The sequence below is a fragment of the Aptenodytes forsteri genome, unplaced genomic scaffold (assembly GCF_000699145.1).
Source record: "Aptenodytes forsteri isolate BGI_AS27 unplaced genomic scaffold, ASM69914v1 Scaffold190, whole genome shotgun sequence".
NCBI lineage: Eukaryota > Metazoa > Chordata > Aves > Sphenisciformes > Spheniscidae > Aptenodytes > Aptenodytes forsteri.
Window position 1 is genome coordinate 953,458 of NW_008794597.1, and position 25,458 is coordinate 978,915.

The 25,458-nt window shown below is 37.8% G+C and overlaps 1 protein-coding gene across 1 annotated transcript in view; it reads right to left on the reverse strand.

Annotated features, from left to right (window-relative positions):
- Positions 1-25,458, reverse strand: part of LOC103893543 (neurexin-1) — a 491,522-nt gene that overhangs the window by 108,311 nt on the left and 357,753 nt on the right. The window contains exon 12 of the mRNA XM_019470311.1: positions 22,201-22,372. Within this exon, the coding sequence (XP_019325856.1) occupies positions 22,201-22,372 (172 nt within the window). The remainder of the gene's footprint in view (positions 1-22,200; positions 22,373-25,458) is intronic.

Genomic DNA, 25,458 nt, shown 5'->3' on the forward strand with positions numbered 1-25,458 from the left:
AAAGAGAATAAGTAAGAAGGTTGAAAATCGAGAGTCTGTGAAGAACAACCTAGACTAGAGAATATTTTCTTTTAAACAAACCCTTTAACAGAATACAAATTCACCTTGTTAGTCTCGGTGATCTGCTAGGGAAATAAACAAAAGTGATGAAACTAAGGTCTATCACCATTTATAAACCCCCCTCTCCTTAGTTTTGCTCATCATGATCTTGACACGGCTATCTCTGAATCATGACTCCCCTGACATCCACAAGAGGAAGGCAGAGACCCATATCGTTCCTCCAGATGTGGTTAGGGATGAAACCTGACTGAAGTGTCAGCTGCACGGCATGGAGGAAGCCACAGCAGCTCTGTCGCACGGGGCAAACAGTCCACATAGTGTCTCATGTGGCCAGGCTAGGAAATGAAAGCACAATCACGCTAATGGCCCATACTAAAGTTCATTCGAATCATCTATTACTGTGCACACACACTTGTGTATACAAATATATATTAATGTTGGAATAAACTGGAGGTGCAAAGACTGTGGTCTAAAATTTGTACTACAGGTGATTTTGCACATGCAGCTTGCCTCTTCCCGGCAAAAGAAGGAGTGATATTTTAAGTGCTATCAATTGTAAGCACAAACTTTTACATGACTTGCACGTAATTTTGTCATGCTGGTGTTCACACTGGCTCCATGTCCTGGCCATACGTGGATGCTTTCAGTATCATCATAGTCACAACGTAAATTGATGTTAACAATACAATAGATTCAGACTGTAATGCGTTTCGAATAGCAAATATACAGACAGTCACTAAAGCCATATTAAAATTCAAATTTAAAGTCTTTAACTGTCATCTACGGAATTCAGTGGATATGTCTACATTGCTCTGTTTGACCAAAGACCCCTTAGAAAGGTCACTCAAGCTAGGGCTCCCCACCCACATGTACCCTGCAGACCCAGAGTATGTTCCCAGACTTTCCATGCACGATACGTAGGGCATGCTAGGACATAACCTTACTTCACCTGCCACTGCAGACCTTTAGCAAGTCTTGCTCCTAACAAACTTAGCTCCTAAATAGTCTGCAGCACATCACATCATCTGATCCTGCCTGTTGCCTTCATAAATAGCCCTACTATTACCCTCAAGCATCTTGTCCTCAGCAGCCATCAGTAAGCTTGCCTTTATGCCTGCAAACACAAGATCACCTTTTCCATCACAACCCCCTGGGTCCAGGATATACAAGCACGAGACTGGGTTGGATGGGGCAGAGGGCAAGAGGTCCAGGAAATCACTGTGTTTGTCGGGGACTCTGACACTGCTCTGACCCAGGTTTTTGCTGAATGCTTACAGACTTGGCTATCCAGTATTTGATCCAGGAATGAGAAAGTTCTGAATGGATCAGATAAAACTGTGTCCTTTTCTGTTGCTAAAGTATGCCAGCTTTACCTCTTACAACGTGTAGGATGACGAGTTGGGAGAGATGAAGGAGGATACAGTGGTCAGCCTTGAAGACTATTGTACAAGGAGTTAAATATCCAGAAGGCTGATTTAGGCCTCTTCCAGTGTTCAAAGGGAAGGCAGACACACAGTTCTAGGATGTGTATTTTTTTCCCATTGGACATCTTGAACAAACTTTACCGTCAGCTTGGTGAGAAGATAAAATTGCAAAGAAACCCTAAAGTTAGAGAAAGAACCTGTAGCAAATAAGCAATGAGTCCAACTCTACAATACCTTACCTTATTCCAGAAGAGCTAACCTATAAAAAAAAAGAAACCACCATGAGGTATGACTTCTCCAAACTTTGAAGTGTCAAACCTGGCAAGTTCATATTATATGACTTAACATACTATGGCTCTTTTCACCCTACAGGGACTCCCAAATTCCTTATAATGAATATTAGGTATCTCAAGAGGATATTCTGCTCACAGAATGACTGACAGCAGTCTTCAGAGCAGAGCAAAATATCTAATTGGTGGCTTATAACACTGCTAAACACAAAGCAAAACTTAGGTTGCCTTGAAGAATCCAATTATCAGATTTATTGGAAGTTGTATGTGTCAGTTGATTCCCATTCCACTGATACCACAGACTGTACCAAAACATCTTGTGTTCACCTGTAAGCTCCTTGCTTCATGCTTGCATATTAAACAAACTAAATCATATTTTACAACTTTCTAGAGGATAAAACTGAGAACTCTCATTAACCTCTCACGGAGATCTGAACCTTCACTTCAAATCAACTACCTTCCGCCCTGTTTTGTTTTTGATTATTTTTCACTGGATTAATTAGTAATTAAACGAAGAGTGTGCTCTTCCTGACTCTCACTTCCTCACTGTAATGCAGTATCTGTCTCAGTTTATGTGGTGTTGGATTGCTTACTTTGAGAGATTGGTGTATTATATCAAAAGCAAGCAAGAGAAGATGAAAAGCTACAAGAAGGAGATAAGAAAACATAGGACTTGTCTGATAAATTAAAGGTCACATTTTGTTATCAGGAGTTTTAAAAAGATCCTTTGTACTGCCTGTGCAGCATTTAAGGAGCTAATATTGTATGGCTGCTGCTAAAATAGGCAGGAAAATTGATAGAAATCATTAAAGAGGAAGATTAAAGTATAAAAAATGAATTGTTATAAGTACAGTACCTTGCCCCACATCACTCCAAGAGTGACATTTTGCAGTTCTCCAAGGTAAAAGGACTCTGAACTGTTTCTAAATCATAATGTCACAGCATTTAAGGTTACTTTTCCTACAGAAATTTAACCAGAAGTTGACTGTAAGCAGTTTCTTATTCAATAGGTTTTCAACAGCTGGAAAGTGGAGAATATTTCAATCCTACTGTATCTGAAATTAGCTAGGTCTGAGATAGCAACTACTGAATGTGTTCTTCTGACTTTCGCCCAGCTAGCAATCTGGATGATCTTCATTTCGTATTAGCAAAGAGCTGCTATATAGAATGTCTCTTGACAGAAATAATACATTATACAAATGAGCAATGGCAAATGGCAAACACTGTGCTCAGCTCTTATTTTAAATTTCTATTGGTCTGTAACCCCATGAGTATCCAGTATTCAGGTAGAAGACATCAATAAGAAAGGTCTTATTAACTATGTGCAAGCCTCCTAATTAAGTTTAGTCACACTGCAAGTTCCGAGGACGGAATAGGACAAACTGTCAAAAGGTCGTTGCTCATATCATTGCATTTTATTGCAGACAGTGAAAGGCTTTGGGAAATTCTATATATTTTTTCCATATATTATTTCTGGACCATTTGCAACATGAAAAGTTATCTGAAACAATTAAAAAAAAATTCTGAGGTTAAATTCTGCTCTAGGTTATGTGATTTATAAGAGAAAACAGAGCTTAGCCTTCAGTTGTGACCACCAAGGCTACTGCAATTGAACTGCTTTAACAGACTGTTTGGAGGCAATGCAGGGTGCAATGAGGATAGTTTCATGCACATTACATGACCAGACGCATAAAAAACCGTAAGAAATCCCAGGCAATCAGCATCGACCCTCAACAGCACACAAACTAACTTGACTGCAACTGCAACTATTAAAAACGTTGATTTCATGTTCTTTCACAAAGCATGAAAACGCTAGATTTAACCACGACTATGCCCCAAAGTCCTGAACCATACAGGTGCTTTGTCACACTCACTACACCTGCAAAGGCTGCGTCAGCTCGTTCTCCTAGGGATATGCATGATTACACACAAGCCAATGGAAACAACAAAAGTGAGTTGTCCATTATTTGGACAAGCCTTTGCCAAGCAGAAGAAACATACAGATAGAAAATATAATTTAAGAGATAAAAACCTGTTCTGTATAAGCAGTGCAGCAAAAAAAAAGTAGCCCTTGGTCAAAGCAAGCTCCAGACTTTCAGTTCTATCTAAAAGCGGCATTTCAATTTGTGTATTTATGCCTTGCAGACATTTTACTATAAAAGAATAATCTATTTCAAATGGAAAGGTTTAAACTTGTACACATAGGGTTTTTTAACGCTTTTGGCAAGACACAGAAACAGAAACTGTAAATAATAGAAACAGATGCGCATTGAGATAAAAGCAGGGGAGTGCTTTAGGACTGCAGAACTATAATGACCAGTCCACCACGCAATAGCATAATGGCCGTGGGTAGACTCCCAGCATCGATTTAGTTTTATCTGTTAAAAGATGAAATAATCTGATTCCCTGGTTATACATTAAAATAAAGCTTCACTAATATTTTCCATTTAAATTAATCTGTGATATGTAGCACGTCACTATAACTTTTTATGAAATACAGCTAATTTTTTAAAAATCTGCAAAGTGTTTCCAAATTGATTTAGTATCTGTTAAAAGATGAAATAATCTGATTCCCTGGTTATACATTAAAATAAAGCTTCACTAATATTTTCCATTTAAATTAATCTGTGATATGTAGCACGTCACTATAACTTTTTATGAAATACAGCTAATTTTTTAAAAATCTGCAAAGTGTTTCCAATTAGCTAAGTATTTTCCCCTTGTGATTATGTTTCACCTCAGTTTTTTTGTGTAGTCTAACCGAGAAGACTAAGAATTATTGTGAAACATTTTATTTTGCTTTGAGATTCTCATTTTGAAGAAAATTGAAAACTGCATTGCTCAAATGCTCTGGATTTCTATGTCCAAAACTTCTATAGTTTCCTTCTTTTATGATTAAGGAAGTTCTTGAGGGAAAAGTTGGTTAGCATAACATATTTACCACTTTCCTGAAAACTGTGCTTCATGATTTCTCATATTCTCCATGTAAAAACGGGAGAAAGACCTGCTGCTGAATAAAGCACCTGTGAGGGGGGATAGGTGTGAGGAAGGCTGTGTTGTCACCAACCACTCCTGTGCAAAGTCCATTTCAGTGCACCCTGTTCTGCAAAAGCACTTAAAGACACGTTGAACATCAACCACAGAAGCAGTTCTCGAGTGCCTTGCTAAATCATGGCCTGAAAAGGCCTTTGAAGCTACAGATCTCTTCTTGGATGTTTTCAGGTGATAGCTGGTGTCAAGGTAGCCTTGGGCAACTAGAAAAGAAAGCCACTGACTCCAATGCCAGTTCTAACACATATGGATCTGACCCACACCAGCTAAAATCAAGATATCCCAATTCTTTAAGCTCTTGCCGAGAACACACTTTCATATCAGGAGCTGCTCTGTTTTAAAGTTAACGAGGCCACATTTTAGATGGACAATGCAAAGCTGGCAGCTAACTTTCATGTAGGTCTACATTTATTGGTTTGATTTTCAGAGTTAATCGGAGTAGAAACACCAGAATGAAAAATAATCAATATTGAACTATTTAAGCATGTATGAATTTGCAACAAAATATGTAATTGCTGGTCAACTGTAATATGACTAATTTTTCATTTTCTTTTACAAAAATCCATTTGCTAATGCAATATCCAAAAAGTAGACTCAACTTCTACTTTGAAACACTTATGAAATGTTAAATGGGGGAAAGAACAATTTTTGAAAGAAAATAGCTCTGCTAGCACAATTTACACATCCACTTTTTCTCAGGAAACCACTTGACCTTTTAAAAACATACTGAAACCCACTATGTTGAAGAAATTAGATAAGGATATTATCATCTTTCCAGCTTTATGAATACTAGTAGCTTCTGTAACACGAAGCACTAATGCATTATTAAAATGTAATGCAATACGCTATTTAAATTATTTTTATTTTTAAATGACAGTACTGAGAATGATGAAGTATTAATTAAACATCTAAATCTAAGCAGGTAATATACTAACAGCTAAAACGTGCGGATGGCTTACTAATAAAATATTAATTCGTTGCCGTTTAATAAGCATTTTCAAGACAAAATTCAGGACTCCGAGAAGGAAGGACTACATCATTTCATCAATCCACTGTCCACCATCACCCATGAAAGTACTGCCATGGAATCAATAGGTTATGTTGGAAAAGGAAACTGCCTATCATCCTTGCTTTTATTAATATGTGCATGGATTTGCCACTGCTTCCAAAGTAGAACGTTAGAACTTATAAACAAACTTTCATGACTAAGGCTGAAGTAAATCCAATTAAGATTAAAATATGTCTAACTGCCAGGATGGATTGTTACCATCAGTAAAGCGCAAGGCTAAAACATGATTCTGACAAAAGATTGGAGTAACATCCCATTTTGTTTTCTACACAGAACACCCATGGTGCTCACGACCGCAGAGCAATGGCAGATAAGGAAAGTGTACAGACAGCAGATTATTTTTGACAGACTCTTGCAACATGGCTCATCTCTTCAGCTCAGCTGGAAAAGCTGTACGCAGGCTTACTCCATAGAATGCTCTTTAACTAAAGTCAGCTACTGGAAAAAATACACGTAACAAACTGTGAGATATCAGATTGAATGGCTAAGCAAGCGGCTAACTAATAATCATTTTCCTAGCTACCAGGATTTATGGATGTATAAATCTACAATGTTGAGAAAGAGAAAGATGAATGATACATTAGGATTGGGGCAATATTTTCAGTATTCTTTTTCTGCTCTTTTGCAAGCACATTCTCAGTTTAATGCAATAGGACTGACATGTTTAAAGCATTGTATAGCTGTTGTTTAGCACAGTAACGTTTCTGGATATAGAAATTATACCTGGAAACATTCTTTTTTCTGGTCCAACTTGGTTAATTCCTGGGAAGGTATAGTTATATCTCCATTACAAACACAATGCTACCACAGCATTATTCTTACATTGATAATACACTCCTAATATAGACATAGGCATAATCTGATCTGCATATCACAGGATATGAATATTGACCCACTTGATCCTGTATTCAGCCATAAAACTATTCTTTGGTTAATTAATAACCTATAATGGGCTCAAACAGGTCTTCCAGGAAAATATCTCCTAATGTGATGACACACAGTAGAGGAAAATCTCTCAGTAGTGAAGTCCAAGGCTCACTGTTGAAATCATGTGTTCTATTTCTCGCGTGAATTTCTTAGTTCTGGTTATGGCTTTCTAGAACAGCTAAAGAGCATTGTAAGCATCTACTGTTTTCTCCCCCTGAAAGCACTTAGTACTGTAATCAAGTCACTGCATAGTTTTCTTTTTGACATTATAAATCAGTTGAGATAGCACCTCTTTTGGGCTCTTGTTACACACGCACCAATTTTTTTTTCCCATAGAACCACAGACCCCAGGTACAGACTTTGATACCTGTTCCAGAGCTGGTTTCAAAGTGCTGTAAAGGGTGGTAAAATCCTCCCCAATTCTTACATTTTAGCCTTTTATGCCCACAAAGCAATTTCCATAAACTCCTTTGTCACAGTATCACATGTTTCATATGGAGCAACTGGGAAGACAAGGCCCCAACAAGTGACTTCTCAGAATTATACATTTCCAGGACATTGTCTACATTGCCATAACTTTTACTCCTTCCTCTTAGACCCATACCTTGGCATTTAGCACTGCTGCAGTGCTTTCTGCAACTTTCTTTAAATCCTCCTGGCTTCCCAAGCAGTTATGTTCACACACCACATTTGCCCTGCCCTCACTATTATTTACCACTTTTTTTGTCTTTATAACAGTCACACATCATCAGCAATGACTTTATGCAGACTTCCAGGCCGCTTATAAAAGATATATAGATAGATATAAATAGATATTTTTGAGCCCAGTACAGAACCCCACTGGACATGTTTCCAGTCCGTGAATGCTCCTCACTGATAACTATTTGTTGTATGCAGTATTGAGGTTATTAGCTCAAGCTGACTAATGAAAAGTTAACTATATTCACTGCTCATCACTTTTATGAAGAGCATCCATCAGCTTTGGGACTGACAATGAGATGTGTGGCTGTGATATGCAGGCTCCCCAAAGTCACTGCAACACCGAACACTGCAGTGCTGCACCTCTGTGGATGGTAATTTGGCTCATAAAGGATGATTTATACACACAGGATACCTGTGAGCACCAGCAAAGTTAAAAAGGGGAGGAGGAACCCTGAAACTGAGCCTGAAACTTCTCTGTCCATATCCTTCACGTGTACGTTATCCTACCACAGCTTTTTGGAATTGACGGTGCAACCATAGCACTGTCATCAGCCTGAGTTTGTATTTTAGTTCAGACAAACACACACATGAATTTGCGTGAGAGAGTTCAGCCTGAGTTTGTATTTTAGTTCAAACACACACATGAATTTGCGTGAGAGAGAACTACAGGACTAGGACCCTAAAGTGAGATGCTCAAGAATCCTTTGGTTGAAAATTGCTGTGAGGCAATTGCTGTGCTCTGAAATTGAGAGTGTATTTTCAAGACTTAGGCCTATACCCAGCTACAGTTAAACTTTTAATACCGTTTGTTCTTTCAAAAAGGGCATATTTATTCTTCTCTCCCTATTGTGCAACTGTAACTTTAAACAGTTGTCTATTAATGCCCATCAGTTCTGTAAAACAGGAAAATCAAAATTGTCTTTATATATACTTAACCCTGACAACATTGTGTTTCATTCAGTTTTTTAATGTCCACTAAACTTAATGCTGCACTAGAAAGGCCATTTAACTCCTTAGAAATAGTCCACTGAGAAAAATAAACCATTCGCATCTCAATTAAACCAATTTGTAAAAGCATAATTTCACTGCCTTTAATTCAGTTAACTTCTGCTTGTAAGGTGTTGAAATCAGGATGTCGTTCACAATGTTTTGTGCTTCTGATACAGCGACGGTTGTCCAATTTCTACTTCAAATTTATTTGACATTGTGTATACTACAGAATCTGACTCTTGTGAAGCTCATAAGGGTTCTAGGTTATATAAAACATACAAGCTTTTCAGTCTTTTTCTGACAGGTAGGATAGATTGCAGAAAAGACCCTCTGGTTTAGCTACACCTTCCTAGGTCAAGATAACTCTTTGAACACTCCTGGAACACTCTGAACTTACTTTTAAATGCATGATATAATGCAACAGTCCTGTAGAATTGATTACAACCAAGTTGCCATTAATCACAAATCCAAAGTATTAAAGAAAAAGTTATTTTGAAAGCGTGGACGCTGCAGTTTCAAGATGTTTTCTTTTTTTTTAACCAACAGGGCTTAAGACTGCAGAAAGCTAACCATACTGCAGGATGAAGAGACGGGCGTACGTCTTCTCTCCTGTGTTCACATGACACAAAAGGGAGAAAGAGAGTCTAAAGCATGTACATACCCATACGTTCGAGACAGCAATGACTTGTATCCTCCCGGATACCTGGTTAACGCGGTTCAGTCTCTTGAAAATATACCTAGGACAGAGCAGGTTGCCATTTTCCCTGCTGCAATATGAGTTATAGTGACTGCTTCTGAATTAGTTAGTTTAATGGAAGTTCTTATCCTGAAGACATAAAGTACTATTCTGCTGTCACACCTCACAACACCAGTAAAATACATCTGGGGACACATGCACAAATGTGCCCCAAATAAAAAAATACCTCATCTTCCGAGAGCACCTAAAACACAATAGCACTGCAGAGAAATTAATTTTGTTTTCCATATGATAGATTGTCTGGTTGGAAGGCTCAAAACCGTATTGATTTGTTCTGTCCTGAGAAAGGCTCCCATTTCAGACTGACTTCAGGGTTGCCCCAGAAGCTAATGGAAACAAACTGCATGGCAGAAGGAACCGACGGCAGAAGTACACTATCATGCTCTTCTCTTGCATGCTCTATCAGCCACCGGGAGCATTAATGGCAGTCTTAGAGCAAACGCATGTGTATGCCCATCAAATAAGGCATCTAAGGTGAGGGGCACAGTCACAGCCATAACGATACTTACTCACTTAAGTGTTACACAAAAGTAATTTTACTGAAGTCAGAGGGTATTGGTTTGGCTTAGTGAGTGACACATTACATAAAGTCCTGTGTAATTTTGAGCGAGGCAGCTATGAACCTGTTAGAGGGCAGGCTGAAAGGAAAGAGAAATAGAGGAATCTGGTGTTCAAAACTTTGCATTGACAACATGGTCCTGCTACCGGGAAAGAAAAGAATAATGACAAATATCTTTTAAGACATTGATTCTATCACAGATATCAGCATTGTATTGTTAAAGAAGCTATTGAGTAGCTAAAATTCCTTGGTAAAGACTTCGATTGAATCATTTTCTTTTTAACCATCGACACATTAATCCTTCACTTTTAACTTATCCTACTACATTGGATAAGTTGTGATACTGCAGGTTACATGGAAAACGTATGTCAAACCAAATAAAAATGTGCAAAAGAATCCCTACATAGTGGCAATGTTTCGTCTTTTGTGATATGGCTTTTACTGGGATTGTTAATAGATAATGGCCTTCCTGAAGAGGTGAATGTGACCAGCTGTGACAGATTTGCCACATCTCATTCTGAGATCTGTTTTCACTCCCACTTTCTTCCTCTAACTTGAGTCCCCGCAGCTTGTGGTATTCTTCAGAAATTCCATTTCCATATCACCTTGTACCTAATTATGGTAAGCAGGTATGGGCACCATCCTTTGCCACAAGACACAAAAAGAGCAGATATCTGTTTATTTCAGTATTTTAGAACACCTCTTTATCAATCACTGCTCATTTGACATTTTCTTTCTCCTTCTAAACTAGATGCACTGTGCCATCTTGCTGTATTTAACTGAAAGGTGTTATACCTTCTGCGATCAAGTAATGACAACCGTGCCACACATTTTATCAAGATCTGAATTTAATTACAGGATCTATCTCTAAGAAGGGATGAGCCTTTGTATTTCACCAGGATATCCAAGATGAAAAATAAAGGAAAAAAAAGAAAATCTGTCTGCAGACTTAGAGAAGCATTATTATATAGCATTATCTGACAGAAAAACCTGATAAGCTGTCAAATTAAAAAGCTGATTTGGGAAACTTTTCTGAAACGACTTTTTGAAAAGAGACTTACTGTAGTGTCTTGTTTGGGTATCACCTAGGCTCTTTAAAGATGACAGCAGGAGAGAACAATTTCATAATCTCTCAAAGAGCAGGAGTATTTTGAAAAAAAAAAAAATTCATTGACATTGGATAAGCTGTAACAGAGTTTCACCCAAAGAGAATAGGAAAATAAATCACCATTTTTGTTAGCATCAATCTTGCACATGAACAATAAAATTATACTGAAAGTGAGACCTAGATACATGCTGAAAAATACATTTAAATCATAGCCAAAGAGTAGTCAGAGCTGTATGAATCAGAAAAAGATGCAAGAAATCAGTTGTGCAGTTACATGTTGACAAAGGCAAGGTAGCATGCTGGCCTAGTTACATCCATCACTTAACTGCTGGTTTGTGGCTCAGTAACTAAGATTAAAAATTAATCTATTTTGATCCTGTTAAATTAGTTTCTTGCATCATACTATACTCTAGAGAACTTGCTGAAGTGAGTTTCACAGACATACTTGTCTTATTTTTAAATTCTCTAGTCCATTATTTTATATACTTCTGTAATGCCTTTTTTTAGTCATATTATAACTGAACATAGTTGTATGAATACAGGTAGATATCAATTTCCAATAATACTCACTGAAGATTTTTTCCAGTTGAAACAAACAAAAAACAATGCTATTTTAACTTCACTTTGGATAAATAATGGAAACAGCATAGAAAAGTTAATTGTAGGAAACATTTTTTGATTGAGTGATCATGAGTTGACTCAAATTAATACAAGGACAACTAAAAATAATTCTGTAAATCAGATTCTTGATTTCAAAAGAACAAAATTTGATAATGTGAAGGAAACCAGATTGTGTAATCAGTCTGAGGGGCTGGACTCAGCCAGGAAGGACACTTGGAAATTCCTTAGGGAAAAACATTAAAACAAACAAACAACAAACATATATTTGGACTTGCAAGGTTAAAAATGTACAAGGTTAAAAATATACAAGCCTATTAGGCTGAGTAACTACACTATCATAGACTATATTATAGGAGGCAAAAAACCCAGACTTGCTCAGCAAAGAAAGCAGTAACTTTCAGAATTAGAAACAGAAATATACATACAAGTAAAGTTGCCAAAACTCAAGCTAAAAGGGCCTTTCAAAGAAAGTAAAATAAATTTAAAAGCCAGAGGTTCTCAAGTGCTGTAAATAAAAAGAGATCATGGAAAGAAGGGGAGTCACTTTTTAGTAAGGTCAATGATGATCCAAGGGAGCAGACTGGATCGACTAACAGGAATGTGTCTATGAAAACGTAGATCTCCACAGCTCGGAAGAAAGCAACGTACATATTCATGAACTTGTGGGGTCAGAAGGCGAGGAAGATGATCTTTACCCCAGAACTTAGAAATAAGAAGCCAGGAGTTTTTAAATACAGCTATCCAACGGGGCATGCTACTTGTATTAGAGAACAGAAAATGTAATAGCTTTATACAAGAAGGGGAAAAAAAGTCATCCAGTCAAACTATTTAGTCTGACCTTAGCCATACACAGTGCTTTAGAACAAATTGAAAAGGAAAGAATTAAAGACGTGGAAGTGATTGGAAAATGAGATAACATGCAAAACTTTACCAAATCATGTTAGACTAATCTAATAGCTGTATTTGATAAGTTAACTGATTTTCTAGATGAAGGAAATGAAGTATATCTAATTTATCTGGATTTCAGTAAAGCATTTGATATGATGCCATGTAGCAAATCATTGATTAACTGTGGAAAACATAGAGGAATATAAAAATTGTACAGTAAAGAGCTGAATAAAAAAGACAACAAGGGATAGCACTGAACAAGGAATTTCTCCTCTCCTTCTTCCTCTCTGTCATGTCGAGACCACAGTCTGATATCCTGCTTCTGTATCTACTGACAGGCTTCTGAATACAAGGGCTGCTTGTTTTAGGTCACACTCAAGGTGCCTGTCTTCCCAGGATGCAAGCCCCTTCCAGGAACTAGCTAGTGCACTGGAGTCGTCTTCTCCCTAATAATACTTCCACTTCATTAAGGTGTCTTCTTCAGCTTCTTGGTGAATCATTCACACAGATGATAAAGTCACTACTGGTTGCATTCAGACCTGCCGATGTGCCAACTATATCATATTCTAGCCCTCATTGTTCCTCACTATATCCCCCATATTTGAAAACTAAAATCCTCAAGAGACAGCAGGTCAGTCAGACCTATTGAAGCTCTCCAAGTATTTTGGAGAGCTGATGCCATCTAGTTGAATGGCTGGAAGATCTACATGTGCTTAAGTCAAGCAAGTATAATAAACTAACGTGATGAGTTCTACGTCAAGTCAATGATGACAAGATGAATATCATGGTGAATTCCGAAACTGTGTTAGACTATGCCATAGGAGCTACCACTGAGGCCACTGCAGGTATGCAAGGAAAATCAATGGTTTTCCCACAGGAAAACTACCAGGGTGGAACTCCTAAGAAAGTACCCAAGATGAGTTCCGGGACCAATCATCTTTGGTATTTTCTTCACTGATCTCCATATAAAATGTCGACCACACAATGAAATCTGCATATGACATAAAGCTAGACATATTGGTAACTCTGAAGAGGCTGCAGATATCAGCCAAAAGGAACTGAGCCCTTCTGAGTTAATAGAAGTGACACTAAATCTTATACTACAAAGTGCAGGTCACACACTTAAGATGTAGGACTAGTCACTATTTTTTGTAATAAACTGGGATATTATGAGAGAGAATTCATGAGGGATGTTCAATGGCTATATTAGTCAGCTGCAGAATGATATTGAGCCATCCGGTTTTGATGCATGAAAAGGGAAAATAAGATCTTAGAATGCATCAGTGGAGATGACTTTCAGCATTAATGTCTTCATACCTTTTTACACCAGGTCCTAGTGTTGTCAGCATTGTCCATTTCCAGCCACCTGTGCTTTTGAAAAACTAATTTAAAACAAAAAAGCATCAAAAGAAAGGCTATTATGATGAGCAGAGAAATGAGAAAACTATTTTGTGAAAAGACATACAAGAACAAAGTGGGATGAACTGGAAAGCGTTTGGACTGGAACTGAAAGAAAATATCTAAGCGCAGGAGTTCTCTCCTAAGTTAGCCTCTCGGAGAAGCAATTTATGCGAAGAAGCAGACTTGACCCAGTACATTTTTCTTTCTCATTTCTTAAGCTCTTCTATCACTAACATAACTTTTAAATACAGATAGGAAAAAAAGAAATGGGAAAAAAAAATTAAAAAACGCCACCACTAATCCTTTAGAGGGGAAGTGGACCATTGATTTAAATACAGTTCCATTGATATTTTCTTTATAATTCGGAAGTGGACCATTGATTTAAATACAGTTCCATTGATATTTTCTTTAGCATTCTAAACATTCTCAGATCTTACTTTTTTTGACTGCTAATGAAAATAATCCATGAGCTGTCTACAGCATTAACCCTTTTTCTTGAGCCAGTGCAATTAAATCAAAATATTTTCTATAAAAATTCAAATTATCTCACCTGTGTGCATTATGTTTCATATATCAACTTTTCTTTTACTGTTACAATGCCTATTCAACATAGCAAGTTTTTTTTTTAACTTTGGGACAAGAATGAAAAAATACTTTGATCGTTATATAAGATTAAGAAATTGTTTAAGAGAATGAAGTTTTTACAAAACCTCTCACTCTAGAAAAAATGCAAATAAATAGAAAATAACACAATTTTTCATTTTTAAATTTTAGAAATGTAAAATTTCAGGTTTTTAAAATGCTTCTGTTTTAAAATATCTTTTTGTTGTTCTTTAAATACCTTTCATTTTTCATTTTTTCATTTTGTTTTTTCATTGCCTGTCAAAGGAAGCATACATTGTTTTTTTAATTCTTCATTCACTAATCTTTGTCAATTATGTTGAAATCTTCTCTAGCGCAGCCAGGATGTATGATTTCTAACTCTTTAAAATTATTTTTTAAAAAAATCAATGTTAATAAATATATAAACTTAAGGTTTAAATGATCATACTTCAATTGAAAAATCTATGGATTTACTCTGTTGATTTTCATTAGGTGGGAATCTGTGCCTCTGTTCTCCCTAAGGCAGGGTCTGATCCATGAAAGAACTTTGCCTTTACCACCAAGGTTATGTAATTTCTTCCTGAATGTTTTCACGTATGGAACTTGGTCAAATAAAAAAAAAAGTATGTTAACTCATTCATATTTATGCCCCATTATCTCCTATCAAACCAGAGTAGGTTTAACTATAATAGTTACCAGCAGACATTCCCAGATGGAGACCTTGGCATAAACAGAACCCCAGTGACTCCATGGACACATGAAAGGCTGTAAAGAACATTGGTGAGTCTTGCTTTCCAAATCTGGGAGGATGAGACATTACTTGGTAACCAAGGAACTAGCTTAGCTGCTATTTTTCCCCTTATCCTCTTACTAATTCCATGGACTAAATATTTTAGACCCACATCTATAGCCTGATTTTATACATATGGCATAAATTTATACATAAAGTGTTCACTTGCACTGTATAATTCATCTGCTACATATTCCCAGATGGAGAGTTCCTGAGAAGTCCTCCTGTTCTTTCCAAACACTCTTATCTCCAGGGGAAGTAAAGAATTATGAGATGTCCTTGTTTCATTGGCACTGCTAGTTTCTCACAGCAGGAAAATTACATACAAAACAGGAGACATTGGGCAGTATCTGTTTCACAGAAGCTTAATTGCTTTGAACAAAACTTAAGTATTTTCCACTGCATTTCCCTCCTGGGCAGAAAGGTAGTCTTTATTTTGTCTTTGGGAGCATTGCCCCCACCAAGTAATGAGAGACCGCTCCAAGCCTGCGAGCTTCGCAGCTCATTAGAAGAGAGCGTTCTTCATATCCTCTATGTCCACCATCGGGATTGGCTTATCAAGGTGACAGATCTGACTGTAGGAGTGTCAAAACTCTTACCGTAGCAAAGGAAAGCACATCAGAGAGAACCAAGATGTATTCTTTTATCCAAAGAAGGAAGCAGGTGAGAAAAAAGGTAAAGACGATGTGTTGCTGGACAGATGAATAAATAAATAAATAGGAGTCAGAAGGCTTATATTGTTTCAGCATGGAAGACACCCTGAAAGTCCCATGTCCTAACAGCAGTAGCCAGAGAGGTTTAAAAAACTACCCCATGGCAAATGCGAGGCAAGGCAAATACTGAGTGACCATTTACTTGTTAGGTTCCTACCTCACCTTGACCATTATAATTTTGCATGGATGTGGTGATAACAGGCTGTCTGTCGATTTTATAAAAATATTTGAAGATATGTTTGTGAAAGAGTTCGAGATCTCTCCTGGCCACCACACTTATGCCTGAGAAACAGATCTTTGATTCTCTTCAGAAGTGGCTGTAGGGGCTTGAATTTGGGAGGTATTTCTAAGCCAATGGCATGCATGTTAGACACCTACATGGATTGCTTGGGAAATACTAATCCATTCCGGAGAAACAAATGTACCGACACAAATGTCTCCTGTTAATTTTATGGTCAATCTGAACACACAAAACCAAGACAAATGGATAGCACTTACCCTAACTAGGATACATGGTAATAGCTGACTCATAGCATTTATCTTAAAGTCAGGTGTATCCCATGAAAAGATGGCAGACACTTTGTCTATTTTCCAGAATACAGGGACCAAGAGAAGCATTTAAATGAGGTGCCCCCTTCCCCTAGCCCTTGGATGTTCTGTAATAACAGCCTTTAGCCCACAGATCCAGAGAAAGTCCCTAAGGCAACATGTGCGCTCCCAGATATTTAACCTTATGTGATAAAGCAAAAAAACAAAACCAAAAACCAGAACAGAATTATTCTGTATTATACCAAAGTCCTAAGAGCTTCAGCTGCCAGTTGCCATATCGCAGAGGCACTTGGCACTAACCATAATGTCAGCCTGTGGTTTGATCTTCTGCCAACATACATGGACTCTCACACAGGTGGTTCTTTGGTGTGTATGCTCGATTGTAATTTATACTCCCCAGTCACAGCGATACATCTGCTCCAGTAGTCTGGCAGTGTTTTGGACAATCTCTTGTGTGTGAACAACGTATGCGAGATGCTTGTGCTGTCAGATCTAGGTCTGTCAGACACATCCCTGACAACATCTGCTGACTCATGGGGTACATGAGGACAGCTGCTCTAAGGCTGACCAGAGATCCAGGGATGACTGGGAAGGCTTCGTTTTAGATATTTGCCTACATCAGACTGTATCTTCCAGACTGCTGCAGCGTCCCGGGAACTGCTAAGTATTCCCAGCAGTCTGAACAGCTTTAAACCCATAGACCAGATGACCAATATCGAACAGATCATCTTATATCCAGAAAAGTCTGCATCAGTCTGATTTATGATAGAAGTCCTGAAGAGTAGGTTCCTGCTGGTAAAATGATTGGTCGCACCATGTTTTTTTTAAAAGAATCAGCATTGGGCAAACTTCCTCTGACTGCAGAAAGTGTAGAGTTACTCACAGAAAAGTGATTCTGAAAATCCTTCACAATAAATGGTGATTATTGTGGCTTTAGAAAGTCACCTAGATTGTTTCAATATACTTTCCCAGACTGGTAAAATGCACACCCTTCACTACTAAGGAAGGAAAATCAGAAAATTGAGAAAATTGTTTTTCTTGTTAAATAGAAATGGTTATTAGCACTGCTGTGAGAAAGATTCCCCCCCCCCCCCCCTTCTTCTTAAAAAAAATTTTTTGAAACAGATTTTCTTTCTCAGGTAAGGGAAAAGGTTGTTTCAAATTAAATGAAATGCTTTGTTCTCAGATTACCTAAATCCCCTATAAACACTGGGCAACCTTGACATGAAAAGTCAGAACATTTTATTTAGAAAATACTGAAATTAATATTTTGACATTACTAAAACTAGTTTCCTATTATTTTGGTTTTCCTTTGGCCATAATTTTTAGTTCAGTTTGACCCAAATTAACAAGCCCTTTGGTTTCCTACCATAAATGCATTCTTAGCAAATCTACATTTCAGTGTAGAACTATTACCTAACCGAAGTTACAAGAGCAGCCTGTTCACAGTAGTAGCTGGAGCTGCTACTGTGGTGCAGTCCCATTGCCGCAACAGCGGCCAGCCAGTCGGGAAGGGCAATTAAAACTGAGCTGTGAAGCAAACAAGATAAGCCATAAGGAGTAGAAAGGATCTTCATGGAAAACGGGGTTAGTCTATTGATTAGGAACTCTGGCTGCACAGTCAGCAGTTTTCTCATTCCTGTTTAATATGATTGGAAATTAGGCTGCATCCAGATAACTTAATGGGAAATCACTATCTGAAAAAGAGGCCGAGGTGAAATATTGAAGTTCTCTGGGAAGGTGCAGAGGGATGGTAATCATTCAGTAAAGAGACATAACATTGAATTTAGTTAAGAAAGATGGAATATGCAAATCCAGTACAGATCTGGGCACCTTAGTCAGCTATCAAAAAAATACAATATGCCATTCTCAATCATAGAGCTACCCACCAGCCACTGACACAATGAGGAAGTGGGAAAACAGGACAAACATTTAATAAAGGGCAGAAATTGAAGTGTGCATCCTCATAGCTCTAGCACTGCACTCTGAGAAATGGCAAGAGAGAAACTTTGAAGTAAAAAAAAAAAAAAGGCTTTGATGGGAGTCTGGAAGAGCATACGTACATAAATGTAAACCTCTGTTTCTGAAAACCACCCAGCCACTTCAGGACACTGAAATCTTCTCATTTGTCTAGGACTAAAATACATTTTTCCCCACTATACTCCAAAAAGCAACCAGCCACCTTTACAAGGATAATCATCCTCTACCACTGGCCACCCCCACCTCTTTTTGTTTTACAGCGCGCTCATTTCACATCTACTCAGACACAAACTGAAGGTGCACTGGCCCAGAGAAAACATAAACACTCGAGTCTAGTGGGATGGAGAATGATGTACAAGAGAAACATGCTAGATCCTACTCATCTTCCAGGGTCATTTCTGCATCTTATGCAGCTCTAGGATAAAACACACAAAGCAACCATGGAAGCCCTATGGAGCATTGCCATATGATAGTTTTCGCAAGGTGTCTACCTCTCTGACTGCTCATAAAGCAATATTAGAGAATCATGTGTGCTACACCAGCTAAAAAACCCTTTGCAAGAGCACTAAACTCCGGGCAGCTCCTGAGAGCCAGGACTGAGTTCAGACTCCCTACAAATCCCACACAGACTCGTGGCGATCAGGGCCACAGCTCTTTTTCAGAAGTTGCTCGCTTTGAATATCAACAGGGGTGCCCACAGCATCCTCCTAGCAATTGATGCAACACTGACTGTTATCGGGCCTTGGCTGCCATTATCTACAGCAGTTAGATGGGGCTGTATGAAGGCTACACAGGCAGTGAAATTGGAAAATCCTGAGCCTCTGACCAGAAACTCCTCTCAGAAAATCTTCACCCAATATTTTGAGACGCTGATCACAAACAAGCAACGTCTTGTAGTCAGACACTCCAACAAGAAGTGTAATTCAGGGTATAATCTTTCCTTGTAAAGAAAGGAGAGTTGATCAGTTGGTATGCTTTAGGCAACTAACTGATTTTTTTTTATAATTTTATTTTTTTAAAAAGGAAATCCAGCATATTTAAGAATAGCAAACTTACTAATTAAGCTGCTAATCTTATTTCTATTCTTAATTAAAAAAAAGAAGTAGGAGAGAGAAGTCTGTGCTTACGTACAGTGGTGCAGGCACGATTAGAAATTACGCAGAAAGAACCAATTCAGAAAACAGGCACAAAGCAAAAAAGAATATTCTCTCTAGCACTGAAATGAAAGCCAGTGAGCCCTCATTCATGCAAACAGGATCAAATTTGGTCCATATTGTACAACTGCAACATGTCCTCCATCCAAAACATGAGCAAAGAGCAAGTTAGCTGGTTAACCACTACTGCCAGGTACTACTGTCGGTCCCTAAAACAACAACAGCAGAAGAACATCTAAATTGGATGCAGCAGCATTTGTCAAACTGTAGTCAGATATCTTTATGATGTCACTTTTAGAAATACTACTTTCAGAACTGGAATGACAGTGATAGCTTTGAACATGCTGCCATTAATATTTTCAGACCAGCATCAACCTTGCTCAAAGGCAGCACAGTTTTCAGGACAAGCGTGTGTCTTTTCTAAAAGGTACATCAATAGCAGCCTGTAGGGAAACTAATGTTTAAAAAGGGTTTAAATGAAGAGTGCCAAACCTGATGGAGCAGCATGGAAACATAACAGAAAGGTATGGCTAGGTGCTCTCGTGCTGGGAAGGGAGAAGAGATGGAAGGTGAAAAGGGGGAGGATGGATTTCAAAAATGATGCTATGTCATACAGGAGCCATAAAATATTACTATGGGAAAGGCAAAGAAAATTAAAGGCCAACAGCAGTCTTGGAAGATTCAGCAGTAAAGCAAGCCAAAGGATTCTGTACCTTGGCTGATGAAGCAACTGAAAATGCCTTTGAATGCAGCTTGCGCATGGATTGCTAGAAGAAGCTCAAGAAGCTCTAATTTTTTTTTCCTTTTTCAGAGAAAACATCCAACCTCCTTCCACTCCACTAATCCCATCACAAGGAAATCACTCTATTTTCTAAACTGATCTATGTTCAGTATAAACAAATTCTGTGTGCCACCATCTTCAGAACTCAACTGCAGTTCATCCTTGTTGTTGCCACTTTGTATTTTCATGAAGAAACAGAACAGAGAAGAAAAACAAAAATATTTTCATGCTCATCATTTAGGTAAAAACCAAAAGAAACAAAACAAAACGGAAAAACCCCAAACCTATTTTTTTTTTTTCCTTTCTGCTACATAGGTTCTGAACAAAAATTAAGACACAACCCTCCCCGGCTTCCACCATCTTATTTCAGCTACAATTTACCAAACTGTAAAAGTTGGAAAACAAGGAAGGTAAGGGGGAAACCGGAATATCTGAAAGATCACAGGACATATTTCATTCTGTATCCCCCCTTCCCTCAAGAGTTTATCACCTCTCAGAGATGTGTCTAACCTAAAGGCATTAATTGTTTCTAACTGCCAGAACTGTCACTCATTCATAACATGTTAGCACACAGGACTTTTTTTAACAACTCCTGCTACACATAATTTCATTTTTGATGCATACTTTCATTTTTGTTTTAAATTCTAAATTATTTCCAAGAAATGATATGAAGGGTGAGTACTTCACCTGTGGAAATTTTTTTTTTTATTATTATTTTTATTTTTTAAAAAGTCACACGAACAGCTGGACTACAACTCAAACACCAACTAAAAAAACCCAAACCCTAAATACTAGTAATTAGTACAGGGAATGGCTTATACATTCCTTATTAGCAAAACATACCCTCCCGTCCCACTCCACCCCCAAAATGAAGAATTTTCTACTTTTAAACAGATAAACCAGAACTATCATTTATGTAATAGCAAATATGCAAACCAGAATACCTTTCACTTACATGTCTGGATTTGCTGCCTTTTGTTTAGTAATATAAACACACACACCAACTGTTAACAGATAACATGCAGATTTGTAAGTTACCATTAACGGCTCAGTAGTCCTATTCAATAAGAAAGGGATTGCGTATCTGAAAAACCTGTTGCCTTTAAAAATGAATAAAATTAGTAACACAGTAATCTTCAGTGCATGGCATTTGCATAAAATTAAATATGGGCCCAATCAAGGCAACTCTATATTCACACGAGCGGTCCTGTTCAAGTAACCAGCATCACTTGCATAAGTAATATCCCGTAGTTTGCATTTAAAATTAAGGCATCTTAATTTGGTTGGTTGGTTGTACAACAAATAACTGATACACCTTTTGATTTATGCCTGTTGGAACACTTCTGCTAAATCTATAAGCTTCAGACTGCCTTAATAACAACTTGTAATTAAAATAACACAGACAACCTTTTCCTCGGTAAATGTTTTACCCCATCACTTGAAGATCGATTTGGAAGTCACTTTATTGTGTAGCTTTTGTCAAAGCCTTTTTTTCCCCTAAAACAATAATCCAGTAAAAACAAATAAAAACAAGAAACAAAACCACTATTTCATGCCTTTATAACTGTATGTTTCCATTCCAGTAATAACTTGAATTTGTGCTTTTAACTCACTTAGGAAATGCCATCATCATAAACTGCACATTGCTCAGGACTCTTTAACTACTTAATTAGCTGCTAAAACACTGTGAAGGAGCTGACGTCGTATTAGAAGAGAAGCAAAATGAGCCAAACCCCACGCATCCCCAACCCTCTTACTCACAAGCGTTTGTGTAAGCCCTTACCTGCTGGGTAACGTTCAATAACTGGCCAGTTGTCCACCTGTAACGTGGCATTGCCACCACTTCTTGTGAAACGTACTACATGGTATTTTCCATCATTAATGATTGCGTTGATCTCTTCAATAGAGATGTCATCAGTTCCAACATTAAACTTAACTCCAATTTTTCCCTGGTGCTGCATATTTAAAAAAAAAAAAGGAAGAAAAAGAGGAAGAAGAAAAAGAAGAACTAATTAAGAGTTGTTTTAGCAAGAAATAGAGACAGTGTGTCATACAGGGAAAGATTTCTAACAACATCTTCCCTCCTTAGATGTAACTTCTGAAGGCTTGCATGTAGCAGTGACAAGCCTCCTGACAGCTCAGTAAGTCCAGGATGTCTCTTTGATGGATAATTGATATTCCAAATGAGTTGTTTCACCAAATTGAGTTCTCTCCTTTTCTAAGAGATTCAGACCAAGATGAGGAGGGGGGAAGGAGGAGGAAAGCTCAAGTTTTCTTTCTTCATCCCCTCCCTCACCTCCATGAGGATTAAACACCATTTTTCCTTTTAGGCTTTCAAAGTGGAAAGCCTTGCAGTGTCACTTGGAAGAGGTATGAGGATTTTCTGGCTATAAAAGCCAAGGCCCAGCCCTGTCTCTCCTTTCTCCAAACCTCATTCATACTCAGAGTCTTCACAATTGATAACAAAGGAGGAAACTTTTATTTTTCTCTAATAGAGATATTTTTTTCATCACGCTGTAGTAGCTCCGAATCATTAAAACAAGAACAGACCAATTGACTAACAAGGAATTTCCTGATCAGAGCCAGAGAGAGGGGCAGAAAGGCATTTGTGACACAGGGACAGCATCTTGTTCCCACTAAGGACTGAGACTCTGATATTTTTGCTGGGATTTGCCTGTAAGCTCCTGTGCCTGAGCGCGCCTAGGGCTAAGGGGACTTCACATGCACATTCATACTCAGGACCAAGGCTGTAGATTTTCCAGATGATTGCGATATTAGCATGTTTTCATTTTTATTGTCTTTTAATTATTAATACATTCACTCTAATGGGACATTTTATTTTTAACATTACATTTTAACAAAGTCTTTTAATGTCTACTAAAAGTTTAACTTAAGGGCTTCATGATATTTTTTTTTCTCCTATAAAATCAATTCTATTCCTGAATAAGGACACTTATTACATAAAGGAGAAAAAAAGCAAAGCACTGCACAGTATGAGATTAGGGGATTGTGCATAATAAGTGGCAATTCTATGTGAAATTTATTGTCATTGGTACTGGTACATCCTTCCTAAGAGTCAAAAAAAATTCTTTAAGTTTTTACACTACCAGATGAAACACAATGAAACATTTCACTTTGTACCTCTTGGTCATTCACGTCAATCTTTCCAGAACCAGCTTCACCTCTCCCACGTAGCTTTTGTGTCTGCTCCCTCCTTCTCTTACTACCCCGGCACCACTCTCTGTAAGTAAGTGTATCCTGCAGCTCCTCGTCTCTGGAAGTCTCCCAAGTGAAGAACTCAGGAGTTCTTCCACTTTATTTTACTCTCTTTTTAAATACCTGACTTCATTTTCCAATAGTGCTTGCGTATTCCAGTTACACAGTTGAGCAGCTGCTGAACACCTTTGGAGAAAGTCCCTCAACGCTTTGGCACTACACCATCACCTCTCCAGGTATGATCTTTTTTAAAACAGTAAAAGGACCATTCCCTGCTGAGATTTGCAGAATGACTCTGAAAAAGTATTTTTTTATTTGCTCAGTTGCTTAAATCATGTTCTAAACATTCCTTTTTTTCCTTGCAGATTGTTTTAACATTTCTCTATTGGTTAATCCTAATTTTCCATGCCTATAGGGTGTCAATAAGGGATCCCTCTCATCCAGCACATGCTCACCTTCTTTTGCCTCTCGTGTGAGTTGCAGAGCAATCTCCCAGTAACTGTAGGTCTATTTTATTTCAACTGGTTTAACTATGACTCAGAATAGATTTCACCCATTTTCTCCCATAGATGCAGTAGCTTATTTGCTTCACCTGTTTCATTCATATGCTTACTCTCTTTATACAGAAATGTGTACAAAGGAATATAACATTGTCCTGGCTCTAAAGCAATCTCCTCTTTTACTAATTTATGAAATGCAGAAAAACAGCATGTAATGATAATGGCATATGCACCTTTTCACAATACTTTCAAGAAGTCAAAGGCTTTGAGGACTAAAAAAAGCTGACTAATTTTACTGTGATTCATAATTATACTATTCATAACCTACACTTTACATACCTGCTTTCCTATTTGCTATATATATGTATATACATATATTATTTTAGATCAAAAAACGACAAGGAAAAAAACCACCTTTGAGTGACTAGGACAGGTGCAGGCAAAATGAAGTGGCATAAAAGGCAAATATATCAGCAGCTTTTCCAAAATAAGAGAATGTGGTGCTGCAATGGTTACCAAGTTACCATTTGTAAATGGCCAGGTATTGGCAAGTGAAATGAAAGCTTTACAGACTTAAAGGCAGACCTTTAGCCTTACTTGATGCATATATATACTTTTTAGCGAAAAAACCAAGTTTCCCTGACTTCCCTACATTCGTACAGAAGTACTGTGCACAGACACCAAGCACACAGCTGTAATAGCAAAGAATATCACCCTAATAGTTGATAACATACAATAGTGATTTTTTTTGGCTCTATTTCTAATATATTTGTGTAGCTGAGAACATTAAAAACTCCATATTTAAAGGATACGTTTCAATTTTTCACACTTCTTCAGCACCTGTGGGCATTTATGTAACCTCCCATAAAAGAACGAAGCAAATCTGGGTTTCGAGTTTAAAGTCTTCCTTATTCTTATATCCATATTTAAGTTTGACTTCTGAATATCACGCTAAACATGATATGGACTACAACCCCATTGTGTACAGCCCTTTAGAACCACAAAATAAAATATAATGCAAAGACCTGACAGTACATGGGCCCAGACAGATGATGACACTACCACAAAGCAGTAAGTCACCATGTATCAGCTGAGTTGCAATAAGCACCTCTGTATGTAGATAGCGGTTTTTTTAAGCCCTTGCATAATCATGCAGTAGTTTGACTCACTGTACTCCTCCTTCACTGCAAGATAATGTAAGTCACATTATATTTCATCTGTCATTGGTTAAGACCATGTGCACATACAGTTATTTTGGTTCAGCTGATGTACAGTAACCTGTTGAGATAATTTGATCTCAGCCCTCAGCCCTGTGATGCTTAATA